Source organism: Carassius auratus, chromosome 31 (genome assembly GCF_003368295.1).
Source record: "Carassius auratus strain Wakin chromosome 31, ASM336829v1, whole genome shotgun sequence".
Classification (NCBI taxonomy): domain Eukaryota; kingdom Metazoa; phylum Chordata; class Actinopteri; order Cypriniformes; family Cyprinidae; genus Carassius; species Carassius auratus.
The window spans coordinates 1,407,584-1,427,592 of record NC_039273.1 but is presented as its reverse complement, the minus strand read 5'-3'; the positions used below and the strand labels follow the sequence as shown (position 1 = coordinate 1,427,592).

Here is a 20,009-nt window from a genome sequence, read left to right as displayed (position 1 = left end):
TTTCAGATAAATGCTGTTCTTCTGAACGATCTATTCATCAAAGAAACCTGAAAAAAAAATTATACTCCGCGGTTTTCAACATTATCATAAGGTTTTTTTTTTTTTTGAGCAGCAAATTAGAATATCAGAATAAATTCTCAAGGATTGTGTGACTGGAGTAATGATGCAACAAAACAAAAATCAGCTTTGAAATCTCAATCTACATTTTGAAATATATTCAACTGAAAAAATTATTTTAAATAGGCTTGTAAAATATTTAAACATTTTACTGTTTTGATCTACTTTGGATCAAATAAGTGCAGGCTTGGTGAACAGAAGAGACTTCTCTAAAAAACATGAAACAAGCTTACAGTTCAAAAACTTTTGACCGTTATAGGAAACTTACATTTTTCTCCAATTCCTAGCTTTTAATTGTCTTAGAAATCTATAACTGCTGGACAATAACAATGATTTTAGATGCTACAAAAAAAAAAAAGTTATCAAATAAGGCAGAATAGTTTTTATACTGTAATAAATACTGTCAGTTAGCACTGCATTGTTCATATACTTTATTTATCACCTGATGGAGATGACTTGAAAAAAGTCATAGTCTTCAGTATCTGTATGCACAATATCAGTGTATTGCATTTCAGCCTTTATAGGTAGGACACAACTATTCTGGAGAAATAAATTCAAGAGACAAAAATTTCTGTATCTAAAAATGAATTTATTAAGTCAGAAGTGGCTTGTATATACAATGCTCCAATTCCATATAAAACAAACTTATCAATTGATGCAGCATTAAACAATCAATCATGCCCTGTTTCCATCTAACACACTAAAGTAAAAAATAAACGAAACCGTAAAACCAGAAAACTATGACTTCACAAAAAAACTCGTTTTTTTATCACAAATTACACAGGAGCAAAAAATAATTTATGATAATTCAGAGCAATGCTGACATCTCAATTCGCATCGGATTTATTTCAGTAATGGCGGGAATAATGCGACATGGGCGATGGATCCATGCTTTGACCCATTCCCTGTGTCGACCGGCTCCCTTGACCCACAGATCCCATATTCACCAAGTGGTTAATGGGTCCGCTCTGGATGAGCGTATCCAAGGCTTTCTGAACGCTGGGGTTGTCAAAGTTGATCCCGGTGCCTGTGTTGCCCGCTGGTCTCTGGTGACCTGGCGGCCCGGCCATACGAGCTCCAGGAGGCCTCATGGCAGCCCTAGGATTCATCATGCTGCTCTGCGGCTGGACGGCAGCGATTTTGGGCATGCCTCCAGGGGCGCCGTGAGAAGACTGGAGCCCGGCGGTCTGAGGGCCGAGGCTGGAGCTGTAACCCAGTGTTTGGGCTGCCGGAGCAGGACCAGACACTGAGGATGAGCCGCTGCCGCTGTTGAAGATGCTGAGGATCTTAGCCTGGAGCTCCTGCTGTTGGTTGGTGGCGGTGGAGGCGGACGCAGTGGTCAGGTGGGTGGAATGAAGGCCCAGGCTAGTGTACGCGGGCTGAGCTGGAGCGGATAGAGGCTGTGTGGGCTGAGAGGGTTCGTGGGACGCTGGTGGAGGGTGTGCGACTAGAGAGAACAGAAACAGTGAAAGGTAAGGCTTAATGGGTAATGCATAACACAACATTGAGTTTAAAACACCAAGTGGAGTTACCAGTGTCAGTACTGCCTCGGACAAGACGATCACGTTTGTCTCTTAGATATTCAATTAGCCTGGCCAACTCATCTGGAGTCATATACCTGAGAGATGCAAAGACCATCAGTTATATTTGACACTTAACACCATTAAAATATCATGAGCTTCAATGCCAAACTTAAAAATACAGCAAAAAAATATTTGACCTACCTGCCCTCGGACAACAGCGTGATGTGGGTCAGGACGGAGGCAGGGTGACTCTCTCTGTCAGGCTCCCTCATCAACACCTCATCAGCCATCTTTGCCGCCTTCCTCACGAGCTCGTCCCTTTCTTTAGCAAGGTGTTCAACTTTAAAGGAGTCAAAGTTGTGGGCCACCAGCACCATGGCATCCTGCATGGGCATGTTCCTGTGCTCTGCAACAAGAGTATGCTGTGGTCATCTAAAATATTGATTATGGCTTCTATAGTGCTGTGTGAACATATAACGGTAGGTGATCTTATATCAACGTTGGGCTGGTTTTGAGTAGCTGCTGTGTTGTACTGCATTGGATTTTTCAGCTTAAAGCTGACGAGCAAGTAAATTTGCTTCAATTATCAAACTCTTAGTGGAAGGACACACACCTTGCGGAGTCCCGAAGAGGATGTTGACTGTACAGGAACGGTGTACTTGGTGCTGCTGGGTGATGATGATGGCAAAAGGCGTACGAGCACGACTCACATCCTCCAGAGCTTGGGTCAGTGACACTTCTGTATTCAGGAAGATGAGATCCACCACCATTCCCAGATCCCGAACCTGCCTGCCCACCGTCTCGGCATATTCCCTGCACGCAAACACGGAGCTGAAAACGTTACTGGTTTCTGCATTAAAACATCTGATGCTTTACGCAGTCTTCAAGACTCACTTTTGCAGCTTGTTGACGACTATGACGGAGCAGTCCACTGGTCTCTCAGCATCATAGCGCTTCTGCAGCTCTTCATAATATTGCCGGTAAAGTTCGTTCCTCCGGCGCTCTTCAGGAGGCACTCGCTCCTCTGTCAATTAAGAATCAAACACTTAAACGTTTTCACGTAACCACCTCCTCCGCAACAAAAGCAGTGTGAATGTGTTTAACTTTGGTTTGCTTTAAACTAACCACTGAATTAACAATGCTGCTGACAATGACTACAAGAACACTAAGATTTTTGCATTTATATTTTCATTAACACAAAATTCCCATTACAAAACGATAAAAAAAAAAGTTTCAGTAGTATGTTATACCACTGTCCACTATTGCTTTTTTAATAATAAAAAAAAAGTTATACTGTACAGGGGCATTACAATAAGAATGTTTTTTTTAAAAACTGTCAAAATCAGTGTTATTTTAGTATTTTATGATATTTAACTTCCTATAAATTTTTTCAATATTTTAGTTTATATTTTCTGTTTTCACTTTCAGATAGTTTTAGTAATTTTATTAATTGTAATTTAGCAATTTGTCAATTTTATTATTTTTGTTTAAAAAAGTCATTATTTATATTTATTTATATATATATATATATATATATATTTTGTTGTTGTTTTATTACTTTGTTAAACTAAAACCTGAAAATAGTATAACTAGCTGAAATAAAGATTAAGTTTTATTTTATTTTTTGTTTTTAAATCAAGTTAACTATAATAAACTGGACACAAACTAGATTTAATTTTCATTATGATAGTAATCAGCTTTATTTTACAGTTGTAATCAATCAAACCAACCCTCCGACTCTCTCCTGCCATTCCAGGGTTCCCTATAACGCTCAGGATACGGCTCATCCTTCTTCCGATAATAGTCGTACTCTCCTCCGCGGTAATAACGATCATACCCTTCCTCTCTGTAGAAGCACAGAAATGTTGTTTAGATGATGTTATAACATAGCTACAAATGCAAAACTACAGAAGAGCTCAAATGCATTGTGAGTGCACCTGTAGGAAGGATCTTTCTCTCTGCTTGTTGAGCCCCTGTATCGCTCATCGGGTGGCCCTCTAGCATCATGCTCTCGAGGTGGACCGGGACGCAGCTCACGGCTCTCGCCCCTCATATCTCGACTGTCACGGTGGTCTCGAGAATCTCGCCCATGCACCGGGGACCGAGAACGGGGACGGGGCTCTCGACTGTCCCCGTAAGAGCTGGCTGGCCTGAACAGATAAAATACACTCAGTTAATACTTGCCAATAAAACACTTCACCCTAAACACTAACAGCTCTATTATACCCCTCAACGAGACCGAATCTTACCATCAAGTATTTAGAAGACATTATGTTAGTGAAATGGTAAAAACAAAACACTGTCAGCAGATGTAACAAGTTATTTTTTACCAGAAAATATCATTCAATTAAGCACTTTCAGAGTTAGTTTCAGAGTCATGTTTTGGGTGGTGCCGAAAATCAATCGCGAAATTCGCATCTTTTCTCTTATAAAACCTTTGCAAACTTCGAATATAGCTCTCCAAAAACAAATGTTGTGGGAACATTGCTTTTTGAGGTAACCATGAAAACCAGGGTCCATTTTTATAGTTTCCAAAAGGCAAATTTAAGTGAAATGAACGGCAGGTTTCAGGATTATTACTTTTTTTTTGTTCGTCAGTTTGGTTTTTAAGCAAGCATGAGTTTTTAATATTAAAACTGCTTTAAGATAAACCAAAGCATGAAATGCACTGTTCCACGACCGCAAAATAACTAGTCCCAAATGATTTTCCTTTTTTAAACTGAGGTGGTGACGATGAATGGACTGGAGAGAAAAACACCAACCTCTAAATATAAATAAAACTGGATTGGATCAACTGCATGAATTCGTTTTAATTGTTTCCATTTTACTTGTTGAGTGCATTAAATGATTTGTTTTTTGAAAATGTTTTAATGCTAAGTGAGTGTTAACTGTCGAAGAAGGCTCGATTGGAAGCAGCGATTGTCGGTGGACGATTTCGAAAACCGTGCATCGTATGTGAACAGAATGAGTAACACACCGTTTAGACAAAGACACACCAAGGGAAATGTACTCAAATTACCCTTTCAACTTTATTTCAGTTAATTCTGACACAACTAAAAGTGAGGAAAAAGGGAAATAAAATATTTAGAACAAACTAAAAACCGAAGAGCCACGAGAAGTATAGATCGAACAGTTGTTGCGCGCTCGACAATGATATTGATGCATTTTAGAACTTTCGATGAATTCCATTGTGGAGGGAAAAACGTTTACCAAAATTCTCGATAGAGGACGTCTTCATTAGCAAAAATCCCAGCGATACTTTACCTGCGTGGAGGGCTTGACCTGGATTTATTCTGTCGTCTCTCCGCTGCCATATTTACATCTGCAAATAAACCAATCCAAACGTTCAATATGACAAAAGATGGGAATATTTCAGAGCCAAACGATTTTTGGTTTTGGTTTTTTTTCTCTTTTACTGAGAACCAACATTTTACATTCTGCATTGTATGAATCTAAAACAAGTTGTGTTTAAATTTTAAGCATTTCCAAAATGTCAATGGCAGTTAAAAATTAAACAATGTAGGTGAAAAAAGCAGCAAAGGATCTTATGATCCTATGCATCGTGTTTACATCAGTATTTGATATTCCCCAGCTGTAAACACTTATTAAACAGCTCTTGAATTAGACTTTATAGACCACTAACAATAATTGGTGCTTTACACAAATAGGGTATAATACACCATGGATCTTAGGGCTGCACGATTAAGACAAAAACCATAATTTTCCAATATTCCCTTGAAATTCTAATTGTGATATATTTTTATATGAAAATAAGCAAGCTGACAATGCTCTTACTGAAAAAACTTCATGTTTTCTTATAGCATAAAGTCTCAAATGTCAACTATACACTGAATTGTTTTTTCTTTAAATAATAAGTAAAAAAATATGCGTGATATTTAAATGTTATACTAAAACTGAAATTAAAACAATGGGGAAAAAATGTATGATAACCTGTAGAGAAAGAAAACCCACAAGCACTCAGAATAACATAAGTGGTCTCATTACGATTAATGTAATTGTGGCTTATGTTATTGTAATGGCGATTGGAAATTCAATTAATTGTGCAGCCCCAATGAATCCCTTTAAAAAATAAGTACAAATTAAAATAAAGCATTTTCCAAATATACTATTGTGTAATTTTAATTACCATCAGGAAGATTATCATTTCAGTCAAGATGAGTGAGGTGGGAAAACATGGGATTTGCATATTAATTCATTTCAAAATGTCAAAGGATACCAATATGTAACCTATTTGTGAAACGCTCTATTAGATAAATAACTTTTAATAAATTAACATATACGAAAACGCTGAGAGTGGAGAAAAAAAACCCAGTTTGAATGAGGATCATTTTTAAGTTAGTTTGGCTTTATTAGATTCACCACATTGTGGTTATTACATTAAAATTACAGTTATACAATTAACTGGTCCTATGATTTACTTTAAAAATTGATGTAACAAGTAACAACTCCCCAAATCACTCCAGTGTTTAATACTAAATAAGACCTTACCTAGTTTATAACCTTTATAAATTCGACCGTTTTGTCCGGCTTTAGCGGCCTCAGCATCTTCCACTCGCTCAAACTGCACAAATCCATACCCACGAAACAGGGACAAAGCTGGAAAAAGGAACAATCATTTCGTTTTACGCAAAAAGGCGCTTATTGGTGGATTTCTGGCCTAAGCTTCCCTTACTTTCAGTAAATCGCAACCATAGTCTTCAAACCAAAGTCTAAAGAACTGTGGCTCAAATCATTTAAAACCAATTGTAGCGATAGCGAACACTATAAAAAAAAATACCGAAACGTCTAATTAAGTCTTTGACGCTACTAACCCTGTATTTTCCCATATGGCCTGAACAGATCCTCCATGTCCTTCTTCGCCATGTGTGCCGTGGGCAAATTTCCAACAAAAATCCTTCGCTCCAGCTCACGAGGGTCATTGCTGTTGGTGGTGTGCGATGGTGGTGAACTACTCCGGCTTCTTCGGTGCGACATGCCTCTATGAGCTTTAGGTTCAACGGCCCGTTTTCAAGGAACGCTTGCAGATGATTTTAGTTACAAGACTATTTGATTAGCTATATTTCCCCCAAGGTCTTGAAATTGATGATGCATCGACATGTAAGAAAAGAGAGATTCCAAAGGTAAAATGACTGGGCAAAGTAAAAAAAAAAACACCGCAGAAGTCTTAAAGTGACCATGAAAACTTAATACAGATCATCATATATATATATAGGGATGCACCGATACTCAGTATTGGTATCGGCTCCAATGCTAAAATTTTCTGCCAGATCGGGTATCGGTCAAACGAGACCGATCCAAATCCGATATTGTGCGTATACTCTTGTGTTATTGTTAAGCTCCACAAAAACATTATGAAGCACCATAAGGTTTTCTTGCACTATATTCCGAGTCTTCTAAAGCAGTTTAATGTGAGGTACAGATTAATATTTACAGATGTTGGTCATCCTCCATTTAGCATACAAATGCATGTCATGTTCGGTTATGACAGTCAAGACGATGAATCGCTCTCCAAGATGATTAAATATTCCGATTATTACACTTGATCTGTAGATAAAGATCAGTGGTTTTGCATGAAATTACTTTATCAGTTTAGTGCTGTTTCTAAATCATGCTACTTTCTACTACACTGTACTGTTCTTAACGCGGACAACGTTCACAGATATAATACACTACGCATCAATGTGTCCCATTTTACCAGATTTAGTCATATGTAGTCACTTTTATTTGTTCCTCACTAAATAATGAATTTTGATTAAATTGTACAAAATTGTGGGTGTTTTTTTTTTTTTTTAGTAAATTTTGCTGCTGAATTGTCCTCTAACCTAGTATTTGATAGTATTTTTGTCATAGATTATGATTATATATTTTTTAATTTGTTATTTTCCTGTATAATAAAGTTGTCCATATTTAGTAGATTGTGTTTAACATGCAAAAGATCAGGTCAACGAAGAGGTATCGAAATTTAGCTTAGAATAAAAAAAGTTACTGCTCTGGTATCGGATCTGTATCGGCCGATACTCAGAATTATCGGTTTTGGATCGGCTCTGAAAAAAAATGGTATCGGTGCATCCCTACAAATTATAGCACTCATGTAAAAATGTAGATTGATTGATTAGACATTTATTATCTTATTGAATATCCCATCATCCTAAAATATTGTGTCAATAGAAGTTTCATGTTGACTAAAGAAACTTGAGAAACTTCACAACAATCAGAATGTCCAAGTATAGTTTAAATTCATATGCTGTATTTTGTCGCCTGTTCAAGTGAAATATGAACTCTTTTTAATCATTCACACCAAATAAAATGTTGAAAATAATTAAGGTTTTGGCTTGGTGAGGCCTTGATTGCAGGAGGCCTTGGATTTTGCAGCTGCACTTGAAGCCTACAATGCTCCCTTGCAAAGAAGAAGATGCTTTTTAAATTTAACACATTTCTGAAGTTTTTGATGCAGGTGAAAAGGAAAACGGTTGGAAGAACTGACCACAAACAGGTTTCCACGGATCACGCAACGGAAAATACGAGAGCTTGTCCATGAAGATAACATCAAATCTCGAATAGACCTGAAAGTGTAGTTCTTGGGGATGGATGAACATAAAATGCTCCCCAAAAACAACTTGAAAGTTATCAAAAGTTTAAAACTCGGTATCCACAACAAAGGTGACGCTTGAAGAAAATTATGGACCCAAGTCAGTCAGTCAACAAAAACATTGTGGACACTGGACATCATGGTTCAAGGGGTCATCAAATCATCATCAAATAAGCATTGAATTGACCAAATCTAATTTTCCACAACAACGCAGTTTCTCGTGCCGCTTGTTATTGTACATCTTTTTGCCATCTGTACATTTGTAGTCTCTGTGGTCCACTTCGGCATCATGGTGATATTTTGGTAAGTTGCAAAGCTTTATCACCATACCCCGAGTTTCCAAAGCTCCTCAACACCTTACCAGACGACCGCTGGTCATTCCACTTAAACTATTTTTCACTGTTTTCATAAGGCTCTACCTCAAGAATATCAATATCTGAAAGAGTTGACAGTGACAATTTTGGATTATAATATTTAATCAGATTACAAGGTATTATATACACTATACTCAAAGATTTGATTGAGACATCAAGTGTGTAACAATAGGAATGTTTTGACAGCATTTACAGTTAATATAAAAAAACAGGACTTTATTCAAGTTAAATGCATCTTAGTGTTGCATTTAAAAGGTTTGGGATCATTAAGATGTGTAATGCTTTTAGTCTCTTCTGCTCATCAATGCTGCATTTATTTGATCAGAAATGTAGTGAAATTTTGTAATGATGATAAAAACTCAGCTTTGCATCACAATAATTATATATTAAAATATAAAACCATTATTTTAAACTGCAATAATATTTAAAAATAGTTTTTTTGTCAAATAAATGCAGCCTTAAAACATTTAAAATCTTACTGATTCCAAACTTTTGAGCCGTGCTGTACATTTCTTATTATTTAGGATTTTGACAGTAGATTACAATTTTTAAAACATGAATAACTCTAATATTACATGTTCAACAAGTAAGGCCTGAAAGACACACCAATTCATGTCTCACATTGTTCAAAGGCTCAAAACAATTAACTGCTATGATAGAATATCGTGTGATTTAGTATGATAATACTCTGTTACACTGTCTATCAGCTTGTACTGTCATATATACAGTGCTGTTTATTATTCAAAAGGTAGAGACCATGAAAACGACCAGCAGGTGAAAATGCACAAGCATAATATCCTTGTGCTCAGCAAACAGTGTTGCCAAGTTCAAGGTTTTCTCGTGGAATTGGACGACTTTAACAAGTTTGACGGTGGTTGTTTTTCATGTCCAAGGGTTGAAAAGACCCCAAAAAGGTGATATGTAGTCACTGGGATTTGTATTTTACAACCCGTGTCACGGTTTTTAACACGGAACCCCTCGAAACGCGAATGGGAGGGTTTTGTGAAAACCTGGCAACCCTGGCGCCGCACCAACCCTTCAGCCATTTTGAGACAGTCTCGTGACGTCACGAGAAATGAAACCCTGTAAAAGAACCCGAAAACAACTACAAACAACAGACACCGCGTATTCCTGTGGCAAAAAGCAATCCATATCGTCCTTATTCCGTGGGTTTGAACGCTGTATGGGGAACCGCGTAACGTTACACTTCGTCTAATGTGGGATTCGATCAGACGCCATGTTCCCCCGAAAATTCGCTCGTGTGTTTTTTATTTTAAATCATTTTCACTCGAATGTGTTCGTGTTCCAGTTGAACGATTCAAACATTGCATACGTTACTACCAAAACTACATCAAACGTTACGGTTTCCAACAATCGAAAAGAACAATCCATGCTACGATCCACACGACGGCTAACAAGCTAGCTAACATTTATAACAACGAACGCCGTTGGAGCGCCAAAATCTTCGAAACCTTAGTTTTGTCAGATCATGGAAGCGAAACCTTACCGTTACCATGGGAACCGGGAAAGTATCCTGTGATTTTCTTCGTGGCGTGCCGTTTGTGCTAACAACTAACGTTACAAGTGAAAGCCGCGCTGCAAAACTGCCTCAACCTTGCGATGTTCCTGTGCGGAAAAACTGCGAGCTGAGCTGACGGTGTTTTCAAAATAAAGGTTTCCAGTTCTAAAGTTCCATTGTAGCAAACGGTTGTGATAACGTACAAATAATTATCTGTTTAAAAAAAGTCATTAATTTCCGTTAAGACCTATTTGCAAATACACAATAAAAACAATAAGCTACATTTAGAAGTACAAGTATTAATTTGTGTTCAAATGCATAAACCTATTCATTTTGTTTGTCGTTGCCTTACATTCAGATAATTCTATAATTGAGATAAAAAGTGATTGTATATTTACCATTTATCATTTATATATCAATTAATTATCATTTTATGTTTAAAAATTTTGCTTTCTTTGTTTTAAGAATGCTTGGCAGCCGTGTGCTTTTATTTTGACAGAGCGGACGATAAACACAATGTGACGTCATCACGAGAATGTTGGAGTCACATAATTACTCTCCCTCGCCCGAAAAGGTAATGCTAATAAAATAACGATGTGAACAATTTTAATCTCTATTTTGCTGAATAATATCAGTCCATGCTTCAGGGGCCCAATAGAGTCAGGTTTGCTCACAGAGCACGGACCTTTCCTGGTGAAAACTCAGAAGACTCCTTTATTTAACCTGTTAACTGCCACCTTGCCCCCTCTGTGGGCCAGCTACGTTTACTTCACTATATTACAATTAAATCCTAATCTCACCATGACAAACTATATAACGTTGGAAAGGTCTAAGACTCCTATAGTAATATTTTTACCAATCTTTTTTGTTAAAAATTTTGTAGGAAAATAAATAGATTAATTTATGGCAAGAGTGCACCCCAAAAACCTACATCATAAAAGGAGTTCTGACCTTTGTCAAATAAAAAAAAAAGTCTTCTTTGTTGCCTTTTCTCTTTCACACTTTAGAAAATCATCAGAAATTGTATATCGCTTGAAAACATAAAATCTGAAAATTCATCCTTTAAACCCATTTTAAATTCAAACATTGCAAAACCGTGAAAATGCTACACCGAAATCATGTTACAAAATGTTTTCAGTCATGGATTATACAAATTTAAGTTTGGATCATGCACTTTTAAGTCTATGTTTAAAATATGAATGACAGTGAACAGGTTTAAATTATTCTGATGGTTCACAATTAACTTAAGTTAAATAAAGGCTTTAAATGATGTGCATTATCCCTTCTTTCTGGTTAATTTTAATTTTTTTGTATTAATTCATTGCTCTTTTGTTGATTTTGATTGATTCCATTGTCCTCGTTTGTAAGGACGCTTTAAATAATAGCGTCTGCTGCTAAATGACTAAATGTGAATGTGGTGTGAAATGTCACAGGGCCAGTTTTCATCCTATAACAGCAGTTTCGGTAACTGGACTATGACACTTTCTTAAGCCGGTTATATGCTTTTATCCTCGTTTATTCTTGGCTGTAGGAAACCAGCATATGGCCTGTATTTCCAGATTGCAAATGTCTTATATCCAGAGTCACCAGCAGGTGTCGGCTTCTCCTACTCTGATGACAAGAAGTACACTACCAATGACACAGAGGTATGATTGAAATCATATCATATTCATATTCAAGTCAGCTGACCACTACAGGAACCAATCAGTCTTCTTCCTGGACCAAGACTCACAAACACCTCCCAAAACAAAAGAAAACACAGAAATCGAACAAAAGCGACATAACAATAAATATATATATATGCATGCACACACATTTGTAAAATATAAATATATCTTTGCTTGTGTTGCATTATCATAATGTTTATACTAGGTACATGTATCATAAGATTCAGAAATGCATGTATTGTACAGACAGGAGTGTAATTGAATGTAAGTTTAATTGCATAGCACATATATATTGAACACTATGTGATTAAAAAAAAAAACCTAAATCCTACCCGTATAATAATCGCTGACTTTCCAGGTGGCAACAAACAACTACTTGGCCCTGAAAGATTTTTTCAGGTTGTTTCTGGAGTTCAGCAAGACATTACTTTTTTCATGTGACTCAATTTAACATGCACTCTTTTATATATTTAATTTGTATGGGTCAGCACTGGCAAACAGTACAAAATGTCAATTGTAAATAAATAAAAAATGCATTGTTAAAAAAATTATTTGTGCATTTTATTTGTGTATTTTCGTTTTATGTATTTGCATAACTGTGTATTATTATTATTATTATTATTTTTATATGTTTATATAGCTTGAGGAATGACCTGCAGATATTTTGCTGCAAAGATGGAGTGTGTAACTTCTACAATAACCAGGATGTGAACTGCTTGTGTTGTGTAAGTTAAACAGTTTTCCACTAATGGCTTAAGATGTCATAGATTCTTTACTTATCTTTTCTTACCTTTCTGACACTCTTTAGCTCACTACAGTTCAAGTTATAGTCTACCAGTCTGGACTGAACATGTTTAACCTATAAGGAGTTCAGCAGAGAGTCAGGTGAGCTTGGATCAGTTATCTGGAGTAACTGTTCAATGTCAGTTCATATGAAGACGTTCCAGTGTCATTCTGCTCTTCTGAAACCAACATTGAAAACAGCCAGTTTGTGATTCGAGACCTGGGCCATCACTTCGTGAACCATCCTTACTCCAAAGCACAGAACGAGGTAGAGAAACCAATTCATGTGCTGCTTTGGACTGCAAACTTCACTCGGAACGAAAACCAAAATTTTCACTCTCTCATTACTGACTTCAGTTTGTTGTCTCAAAACTGTAAACACAAGATTATGTTTTAGCTATTTTGATGCTCATTTCCACACGATGAAAGTTATACTTTTGATTTTAATACATTGAATATATATCCCCATTCATGGCAGCGCTTTCATTTTATTTGCATATTCAAATTCTGCCTTGTTTCACCCTCTCATAACCAAATACAAAACTCCAGTTTGAATATGCAAATGTTTTAAAATTATATATATTTTTTGGGGTGAATGAATGGTCTGTACTTGATACTTCACCCTAAACTGAAAATGGTCATTTACAGACACTCAAGCGGTTTCTTTCATCTGCTGAATACAAAGATATTTTGAAGAATGATGGTAACCAAAGAGTTTCTAGTCTTCATTGACCTCCATAGAACTTTTTTTCCATACTCTGGAAGTCAAGAGGGACCATAAGTTGTGTGTTTACCAACATTTTTAAGAAGATTTTATTTTGTTGCATGCAAGAAAGAAATTCAAGGCTGAGGAAATGATGACAGAATTCTGGGGTGAATTTTTGGGTGAACTGTTCCTTTACGTACAGTAGTATGAAGAACAAAGCTTTGTGTCTGGTCAGTGTTAGTAGGCCTTCTTTAATTCATTTGTGCTTTGAGGGTAAAGCCAGATGATTTTTCTTGTTTAATCAGAAATTGCGAGGTATGGTCGCCCTGTTTAAATCTGCTCGATCCTCCATGCACCTACTCTACTCCCTCCACCCTGCACCCTGTGCGTTGAGTGGACTTCAATAAAGCCAATGAGTTCTGGACCTTCATTTGAAATTGTCCTGATGTTTGTTGCAGCACTGAAGACAGTCTGAACTACACCTGCCTGTTAATGGATGTGAAGAAACAATACCTGAAGCTTCTGGGAGCATAAGTGAGTGATGGGAATTAACACTGTTGTGAAACACTAGGAGATGAGTGGTTTGGGGAGTCACTCCAGCAAGAGGCCAGTTGTTTCCATCTGATATTGTGTGTCCTATGTTCTTTTAGTCTTGGTCTGGGGACTCTGGTCAGTAAAAAAAAAATAGAGAGAGAGAGAGTTTTTTTTAATGTAAACAATTTGTGCACCCTGACCCCTAGTCAGTAATATGTAAACTTTATTATTATTTTTTAATGGAATAAATAATATACTAAGTAATATTATTTATTAAATTATTATTCTGGTAAACATTTTAATGTTTTATGCATTTAATTTAATAATAATAATAATTAGTATTATTATTATTTCATATATTATTATACATTCTACTTTTTTATTTATATTTTATTTCATTATTTGTATTATTATTATAATTATTTTATTAATAAAATATTTATCAATGGAACCATTATTATTAGTATTTCTTTATAAGAATAATATTATTAGTATTACTTGTTTTAATATTTTTACACATTCCATTTAATAATAATGTTATAGTATAGTATTTCATATTTTATGTTTTACTTTATTTAATTTTATTTAATTAGTATTATCATCATATTTTATTTAATTTTTTTGTGCAATCATGTATCACATGGTGCACTTTTTCTCAGGTGACTGTGACGAAAAGCTAAATTACATAGCCTTTTTTGCATCAAAGACTTCCTATAGAGATCTAGAATATAGGTTTACACACACTTACATTGTAAACCAGTTTTACTTTAGTATATTCATGTGTAACCTCAGTCTAATATGTGAGCCTTTTATTCCTTCTTTATTGTGTATTCTATTATGATTTTTGGTTTTTTTTTTTTTTGAAATTGTATTTATTTATGTCCTCCACAGGGTTGGGGTCACATGGTTCCTACTGACAAGTCCATAGCGGCCTTCACGATGTTCAGTCGCTTCATCTGAATTTGCACTGGCATACTGGTAAATTGTTTCCAAAGACATTTTCTATGATTTTAAGTTTTTCTATGTGATCGTTTATTTCAGAAAATGGTGCATTTCAACCCACTCAGTCATTTCAATGATGAACTAAAGTTTTAAGATAAAAAACAGTAACACTTCCTGTTTTTTAACACATCATTTTTATAAAGAGGTACAGTGGTTCATTCACAAATGAGGATGGCAAACCAATCACATATTAAACAACCAATATATACGATAAAACGTGTACAAAAAATGATAAAATTCAACTAAAAGTACATAAACATCTACGAGTTGTACATGTGTTTTGGGGTTCAGTCACTTGTGTAATACCTTAAAGTCAACATTAACCAGCATTTGCAACCCATTTTGCTTCTGAAATGTGAATAAAGTAGTTTGTCACGTCATATTAATGCACTGATTAATTGGCAGGGTGTTTTATAGTAGAACAGAGTCATGTCTGAATGTAACTCTGTTGGTTTGTGGGGGGTCTGCTCTCCTCATGAGCATCTCTACAGTACGCATCCTAACAGTTATGCTGCTTTTTGTAAATATATACTTATTTGCTTATACTGGGGAAATCATTACACAACAGCTATTTACACTAAGTGTAAAAAGTTAGACTGTATTTACACTGAGAGCAAATAGTGTAAATAGAAGTAGAAGTATTTGTGCTAAAAGTGAAATACTCCAGCAACAGTGAAAGCAGCCTTTGCGAACAAGTTTAGTAAATTGCACTCATTATAAAGAGAGACTGCCTATATTCATTATATGAGCAATACATTGTTGCATTTCGTTTGGGAAGATATTAGGGGGTTAAAGGCATGTCAGAAGAAATTCAAAGATTATAAATACACTTTTTTTTCTTCTTGTTTAGAGTAAAGTGCTGATTGTACACAATTACACCAGGAATGCATATTCAGAGACTAAATGTGACCCTGGAGCACAAACCAGTCTTGGTCTCTGGGGTATATTTGTAGCAATAGCCAAAAATACATTGTTATAGGTCAAAATTATCGATTTTTCTTTTATGCAAAAATCATTAGGATATTAAGTAAAGATCGTGTTGTAAAATGTTCTACTGTAAATCTCTCAAAACCTAATTTTTGATTAGTAATATGCATTGCTTAGAACATCATTTGGACAACATTAAAGAAAATTTTCTCAGTGTTTTGACTTTTTTGCACCCTCAGATTCCAGGTTTTTAAATAGGGGCATCTCGGCAGAATATTGTCCTAAACCATACATCAATGGAAAGCTTATTTATTCAGTATTTCAGATGATGTATAAATCTCAATTTCTAGAAATTGACACTTAAAACTGGTTTTGTGGTCCAGGGTCACAAATGGGGCAAATTTAGAGTTGACGTTGATAACGAAAGCAGGTCTTGAGGATCAAATGATGTACAGTTAATAAACATCATGCTTCTGCTCGAAGGTTAGTTCCTCTCTTTTAAAACCTCCATTTATTGCTCATTGTGTTAGTTTCTGTGCATCTCTTTACACGTGCGGTAATGTTAGCGTCTTAAATGGAGTTGTCTGTTTCACCCGACAGCTTCTTCTCGATTATTTCTCTCAGACCGGTCCTGAAGTGGAGGTTTGCTCCAACTATGATGTAGCCCTGTGAAATCAAAGATGGAGAATCACAGCTGAACATGATGTCTTAAACTTACGATGTTAAAGGTTTCACGATGCAACCACTTACATTGTGATACTCGACCACCTCTTCAATGAAGTCCATCCCGTCCGGAAGAGGGATCTGCACACCTCGCTTAATGTAATCTACATGAAAACACATTATCAAGCGTTTTCTGATTCACATATTTAAAGGTAATGTTTTCAAAAAAAAAAAATTGTAATAATTTTTTTTATAAACAAATGAAATTGTTTATTAAAAAAAAATGTTTTAAATGTGACATTAAAACATTAATAATGTATAAATACTTTTTATTTCAAATAAATGCTCTTCTGAAAATAATTTAAGTTAAATTATAAAAATTAGCAAATCAGTATATTAAAATGATTTCTGAAGGATCATGTGACACCAAAGACTAGTAATAATGTGAAAAATTCAGCTTTGATCACAGGAATAAATTATATTTGACTTGTTTTAAATTGTAATAATATTTCATAATTTTACTGTTTATATTTGTTCTTTTAATTAAAAAAAATGCAGCCTTGGTAAGCATAAGACTTTTTTTTAAAAACATTAAATACCAACCCTAAATATCTGAACAGTAGTGTACATGTCATTTAAAATATAATATATTGTTTCACTTACTGTTAATGAGAGGCACCGCTGATAACTGCAGCATTGTCTTCAAAGGACTTTGCAGTGGAATAAGCTGAAAAAAATAATAATTATATTTATATATCTGCTCTTGATTAGACTTGTATCGAATGTGCTTGTGTGGAAACACAAACTTACAGCCAAAGACTCGAAAACCGATTGATCGGAGAAAATTGTGAACCTGAAAACAGAATCAAATCAAATCAAAATCAATGTCAAAGTTACTCAAATGTCAGAAAAGTTCAGTGTTTGCAGATCATATTCACTTTTTCAGATCTAAATGGATGGTCAAGCGCTTGCCCTTCATCGCTACTTCCGCGTTGAACGTGCCTTCCTAAAAACAAGGTGAAATTTGGTGCATTTCTAGCATCCCTTCAATCTGAAACTACTGGTTGTATATGTTGTGTATAATTCTCACCATGGTCAAGCTGCTGAGCTGGGCAGCTGGTTTTCCTGGAGGAAGAACGAACACTTTGACGTTACAGCTGACAGCCACACTGGCACCAGAGGTCTTGATGGTGGAGCGAGGAGGAGATTTGACCTCTAACTCCAGCGAGAGAGGATGATCCATGAAAGCCGGGTCCTGATTGGACAGACAAACACAGAGAATAGAAGTTTGCTATACAACTGCTGTACATATATACATCTTAGTTTTGCTCACCAGCATCATGATTTTCCCCATGTAGGTGGTCCTGAGGAGCATCTCTAAGTCCTTCGGCATCTGAAATGAGTCGAGCAACAGTTGTTTTTGTCTTATTTTTGTATCATGCTCTTGAAATGAGTTAGACGGTGTCTTACTCGTTCGTTTGCTATCTGCGTTTGGAACAGTCCGCCTTTGAAGTAAGAGAAGAGGCCGCTGTCAAAGAAGTACTCAGAGAGAGAGAGATAGACCATACGATCGTATTCTCTCAGGACTGGATTCACAGCGTTGTTCACAAGCGTCTCGTTCTCATTCTTCAGGTCATAAAACATGCCCTGTGTAGAAAAAAATAAATCACGCAGACTAATTTAAAACCATATAAATATAATGTGTGTGTGTGTGTGTTTGTGTGTGTGTGCTATAGTAGCCTTTATGGTACCATGTTTTCAAATATGTTGTTTTATTATTATTAAATTTAAACCTTAAAATTCTAAAATATAGCCTTTATTAGAAAATGTACTTCAAGGGGCAAGAAAATACATTTCCAGTCTTAAAATACATTTTTGGGTGAGCACATAACTTATTATTATTATTTTAATGTTTTGGACAAATTAAGATTTACATTATTTAATTTAAAGATTTATAAATTTATAGTTTTATAGATTTTTCGAGTTGTACTATTAGTGTATTAGTAATATATCTCTGCACTTTTTGTAGATTTTGAAAAAAAAAAAAAAAATATATATATATATATATATATATATATATACAATTTTTTTTTTTTTTTGCTGAAAAGTGTGTGTATTTTATTTTTTTACGAAACCAAGAATTAATATATTTTCATTAAAATCATGTTGTTTTTTGCACATGTACTTGGTAACACTTACCAAATATCGTGCTGACATTTAATTTATTTAGAAATAAGTTTAAAAGTTTGTACTGTGACAAACTAGTACTGTGAAATATGTATTCTTATAAAAAAAAACTGATTTGCTATTTGAATATATTTTAAAACGTTATTTATTCCAGAGATCAAAGCTGAATTTTCATCCAGCCTTCAGTGATTTACTTCTCAAGAAACATTTCTTAATATTATCACTGTAAAAACAGTTGTGCTGCTTCATTTTTTTTTTGTGTGTGTTAATTATGATAAAGTATTTCATATGAATAACATGTCTTTGCTGACCCCAAAAACCTGCATTTAAAGTTTGTTAACTAGTCATCTGTCACTCACCCTAAAATCCATATCAAGGCTAGTTTCTGTCACCACGGGGTCATTTAGCAGTGAATAATCAATGCCCACGTAACTGTCCACCTCCGTGCGCACTGAAAAACACATTCACATAAACATACGAGCCTGCCAGATCGATATACCACAACAGTTTTACACTGATCAACATCGTTCTCTAACCTGGGATTGTTTCCAGTAGCTGATTAACCAGAACTAGTGCGGCATGATTCAAAGCAGGACAAATCTGACAGAGACATATATGCAAAAGTTTGTTAAAATCTGTTCAAATGTCACTGAAGTTACAATACCTTTATGTACTGTATGTGAGCACCAGTACAAACATCTGCTAACCTTGACTAGAAAAAAGCAAACAAACCTGTTTATTTAAGACGAAGCGCATTCCTGTAGTCAGGAACGTTCCGATAAAGTCATAAACCCTCCTGTGAGAATATTTAAAGACACGTAAGAATGTCCCATGAAACAGACCGATATGCAAAACGCTGAGCAAACTATGTATTTCATTTATAAAGAAGTTAATTCAATCATGTGCAATAAACATGCTCAGAATTCGATATAGAGTGCTGTACCCGAGGGTCCCGCTAAATCTGGCCCTCATCTTGGTGATGAACGCATCGCAGGTGATGTTGGCGATCTTGAGACGTCCGTCCTGGTCTTTGATGAGATGGAGGACTGTGAAGATGTTGACACCTTCAGCGGAAGCGTTGATTGATCCCTCATCATAACTGATGGAGAGAAAGGGATGCATTTATTTAATGAAATATCATCACAATTTAAAGTAACTGTTGTCTATTGCAATATATGTTAACATGTCATTTATTCCTGTGATCAAAGTTGCATTGTCAGCATCATTACTCCAGTCTTCAGTGTCACGTGTTCATTATAATGTGTTGTATTAATAAACATTTTCTGATTATCATCAATGTTGAAAAAAGTTGTGCTGGTGTATATTTACATGTTTTTATTGTTTGATTAAAAGAAAGTTTATAAGAATAGCATTTAACTGAAATCTTTTGTAATGAC

General features: G+C 35.5%; 2 protein-coding genes and 1 long non-coding RNA gene across 5 annotated transcripts in view; 1 reads left to right on the top strand and 2 right to left on the bottom strand.

Annotated features, from left to right (window-relative positions):
* Nucleotides 1-685: 685 nt before the first annotated feature.
* On the bottom strand, nucleotides 686-10,288 carry LOC113050164 (nuclear receptor coactivator 5-like). Of its 3 annotated transcripts, XM_026212895.1 has the most exons (11): nucleotides 10,132-10,288; nucleotides 6,473-6,733; nucleotides 6,150-6,257; nucleotides 4,905-4,962; nucleotides 3,578-3,790; nucleotides 3,371-3,486; nucleotides 2,535-2,664; nucleotides 2,254-2,453; nucleotides 1,842-2,046; nucleotides 1,650-1,735; nucleotides 686-1,564 (listed from the first exon to the last, which is right to left on the bottom strand). In XM_026212895.1, the coding sequence occupies exons 2-11, from the start codon at nucleotides 6,633-6,635 to the stop codon at nucleotides 966-968; spliced, it is 1,878 nt and encodes a 625-aa protein (XP_026068680.1). In that variant the 5' UTR covers nucleotides 6,636-6,733; nucleotides 10,132-10,288; the 3' UTR covers nucleotides 686-965. The 3 variants fall into 3 exon arrangements, with proteins under 3 accessions (XP_026068680.1, XP_026068681.1, XP_026068682.1); XM_026212896.1 differs by lacking the exon at nucleotides 6,150-6,257; XM_026212897.1 differs by lacking the exons at nucleotides 6,150-6,257; nucleotides 6,473-6,733 and having other exon boundaries at nucleotides 10,132-10,281.
* Nucleotides 10,289-11,470: 1,182 nt separating this feature from the next.
* Nucleotides 11,471-13,858, top strand: LOC113051081 (uncharacterized). The gene is made up of 4 exons (XR_003276842.1): nucleotides 11,471-11,789; nucleotides 12,451-12,535; nucleotides 12,619-12,861; nucleotides 13,758-13,858. It is a non-coding gene; the product is annotated as an uncharacterized LOC113051081 (long non-coding RNA).
* Nucleotides 13,859-14,950: 1,092 nt separating this feature from the next.
* Nucleotides 14,951-20,009, bottom strand: part of LOC113050163 (phospholipid transfer protein-like) — a 9,419-nt gene continuing 4,360 nt past the window's right edge. Inside the window, exons 5-16 of the mRNA XM_026212894.1 lie at nucleotides 19,556-19,711; nucleotides 19,345-19,408; nucleotides 19,149-19,212; nucleotides 18,972-19,063; nucleotides 17,896-18,072; nucleotides 17,759-17,818; nucleotides 17,516-17,680; nucleotides 17,364-17,431; nucleotides 17,236-17,278; nucleotides 17,089-17,152; nucleotides 16,513-16,589; nucleotides 14,951-16,428 (exon numbers count right to left, since the gene is read on the bottom strand). Coding sequence (XP_026068679.1) covers nucleotides 16,333-16,428; nucleotides 16,513-16,589; nucleotides 17,089-17,152; nucleotides 17,236-17,278; nucleotides 17,364-17,431; nucleotides 17,516-17,680; nucleotides 17,759-17,818; nucleotides 17,896-18,072; nucleotides 18,972-19,063; nucleotides 19,149-19,212; nucleotides 19,345-19,408; nucleotides 19,556-19,711 — 1,126 coding nt within the window. The 3' untranslated portion in view covers nucleotides 14,951-16,332. The remainder of the gene's footprint in view (nucleotides 16,429-16,512; nucleotides 16,590-17,088; nucleotides 17,153-17,235; nucleotides 17,279-17,363; nucleotides 17,432-17,515; nucleotides 17,681-17,758; nucleotides 17,819-17,895; nucleotides 18,073-18,971; nucleotides 19,064-19,148; nucleotides 19,213-19,344; nucleotides 19,409-19,555; nucleotides 19,712-20,009) is intronic.

Excerpts from the sequence above, each read along its gene's own strand:
- LOC113050164 (XM_026212895.1), bottom strand. The coding sequence starts at position 6,635 with ATGTCGCACCGAAGAAGCCGGAGTAGTTCACCACCATCGCACACCACC. Across the intron at positions 2,047-2,253 it reads CCTCTTCGGGACTCCGCAAG|AGCACAGGAACATGCCCATG; the intron begins GTGTGTGTCCTT and ends CTCTTGTTGCAG. Across the intron at positions 1,565-1,649 it reads CCGAGGCAGTACTGACACTG|TCGCACACCCTCCACCAGCG; the intron begins GTAACTCCACTT and ends TGTTCTCTCTAG.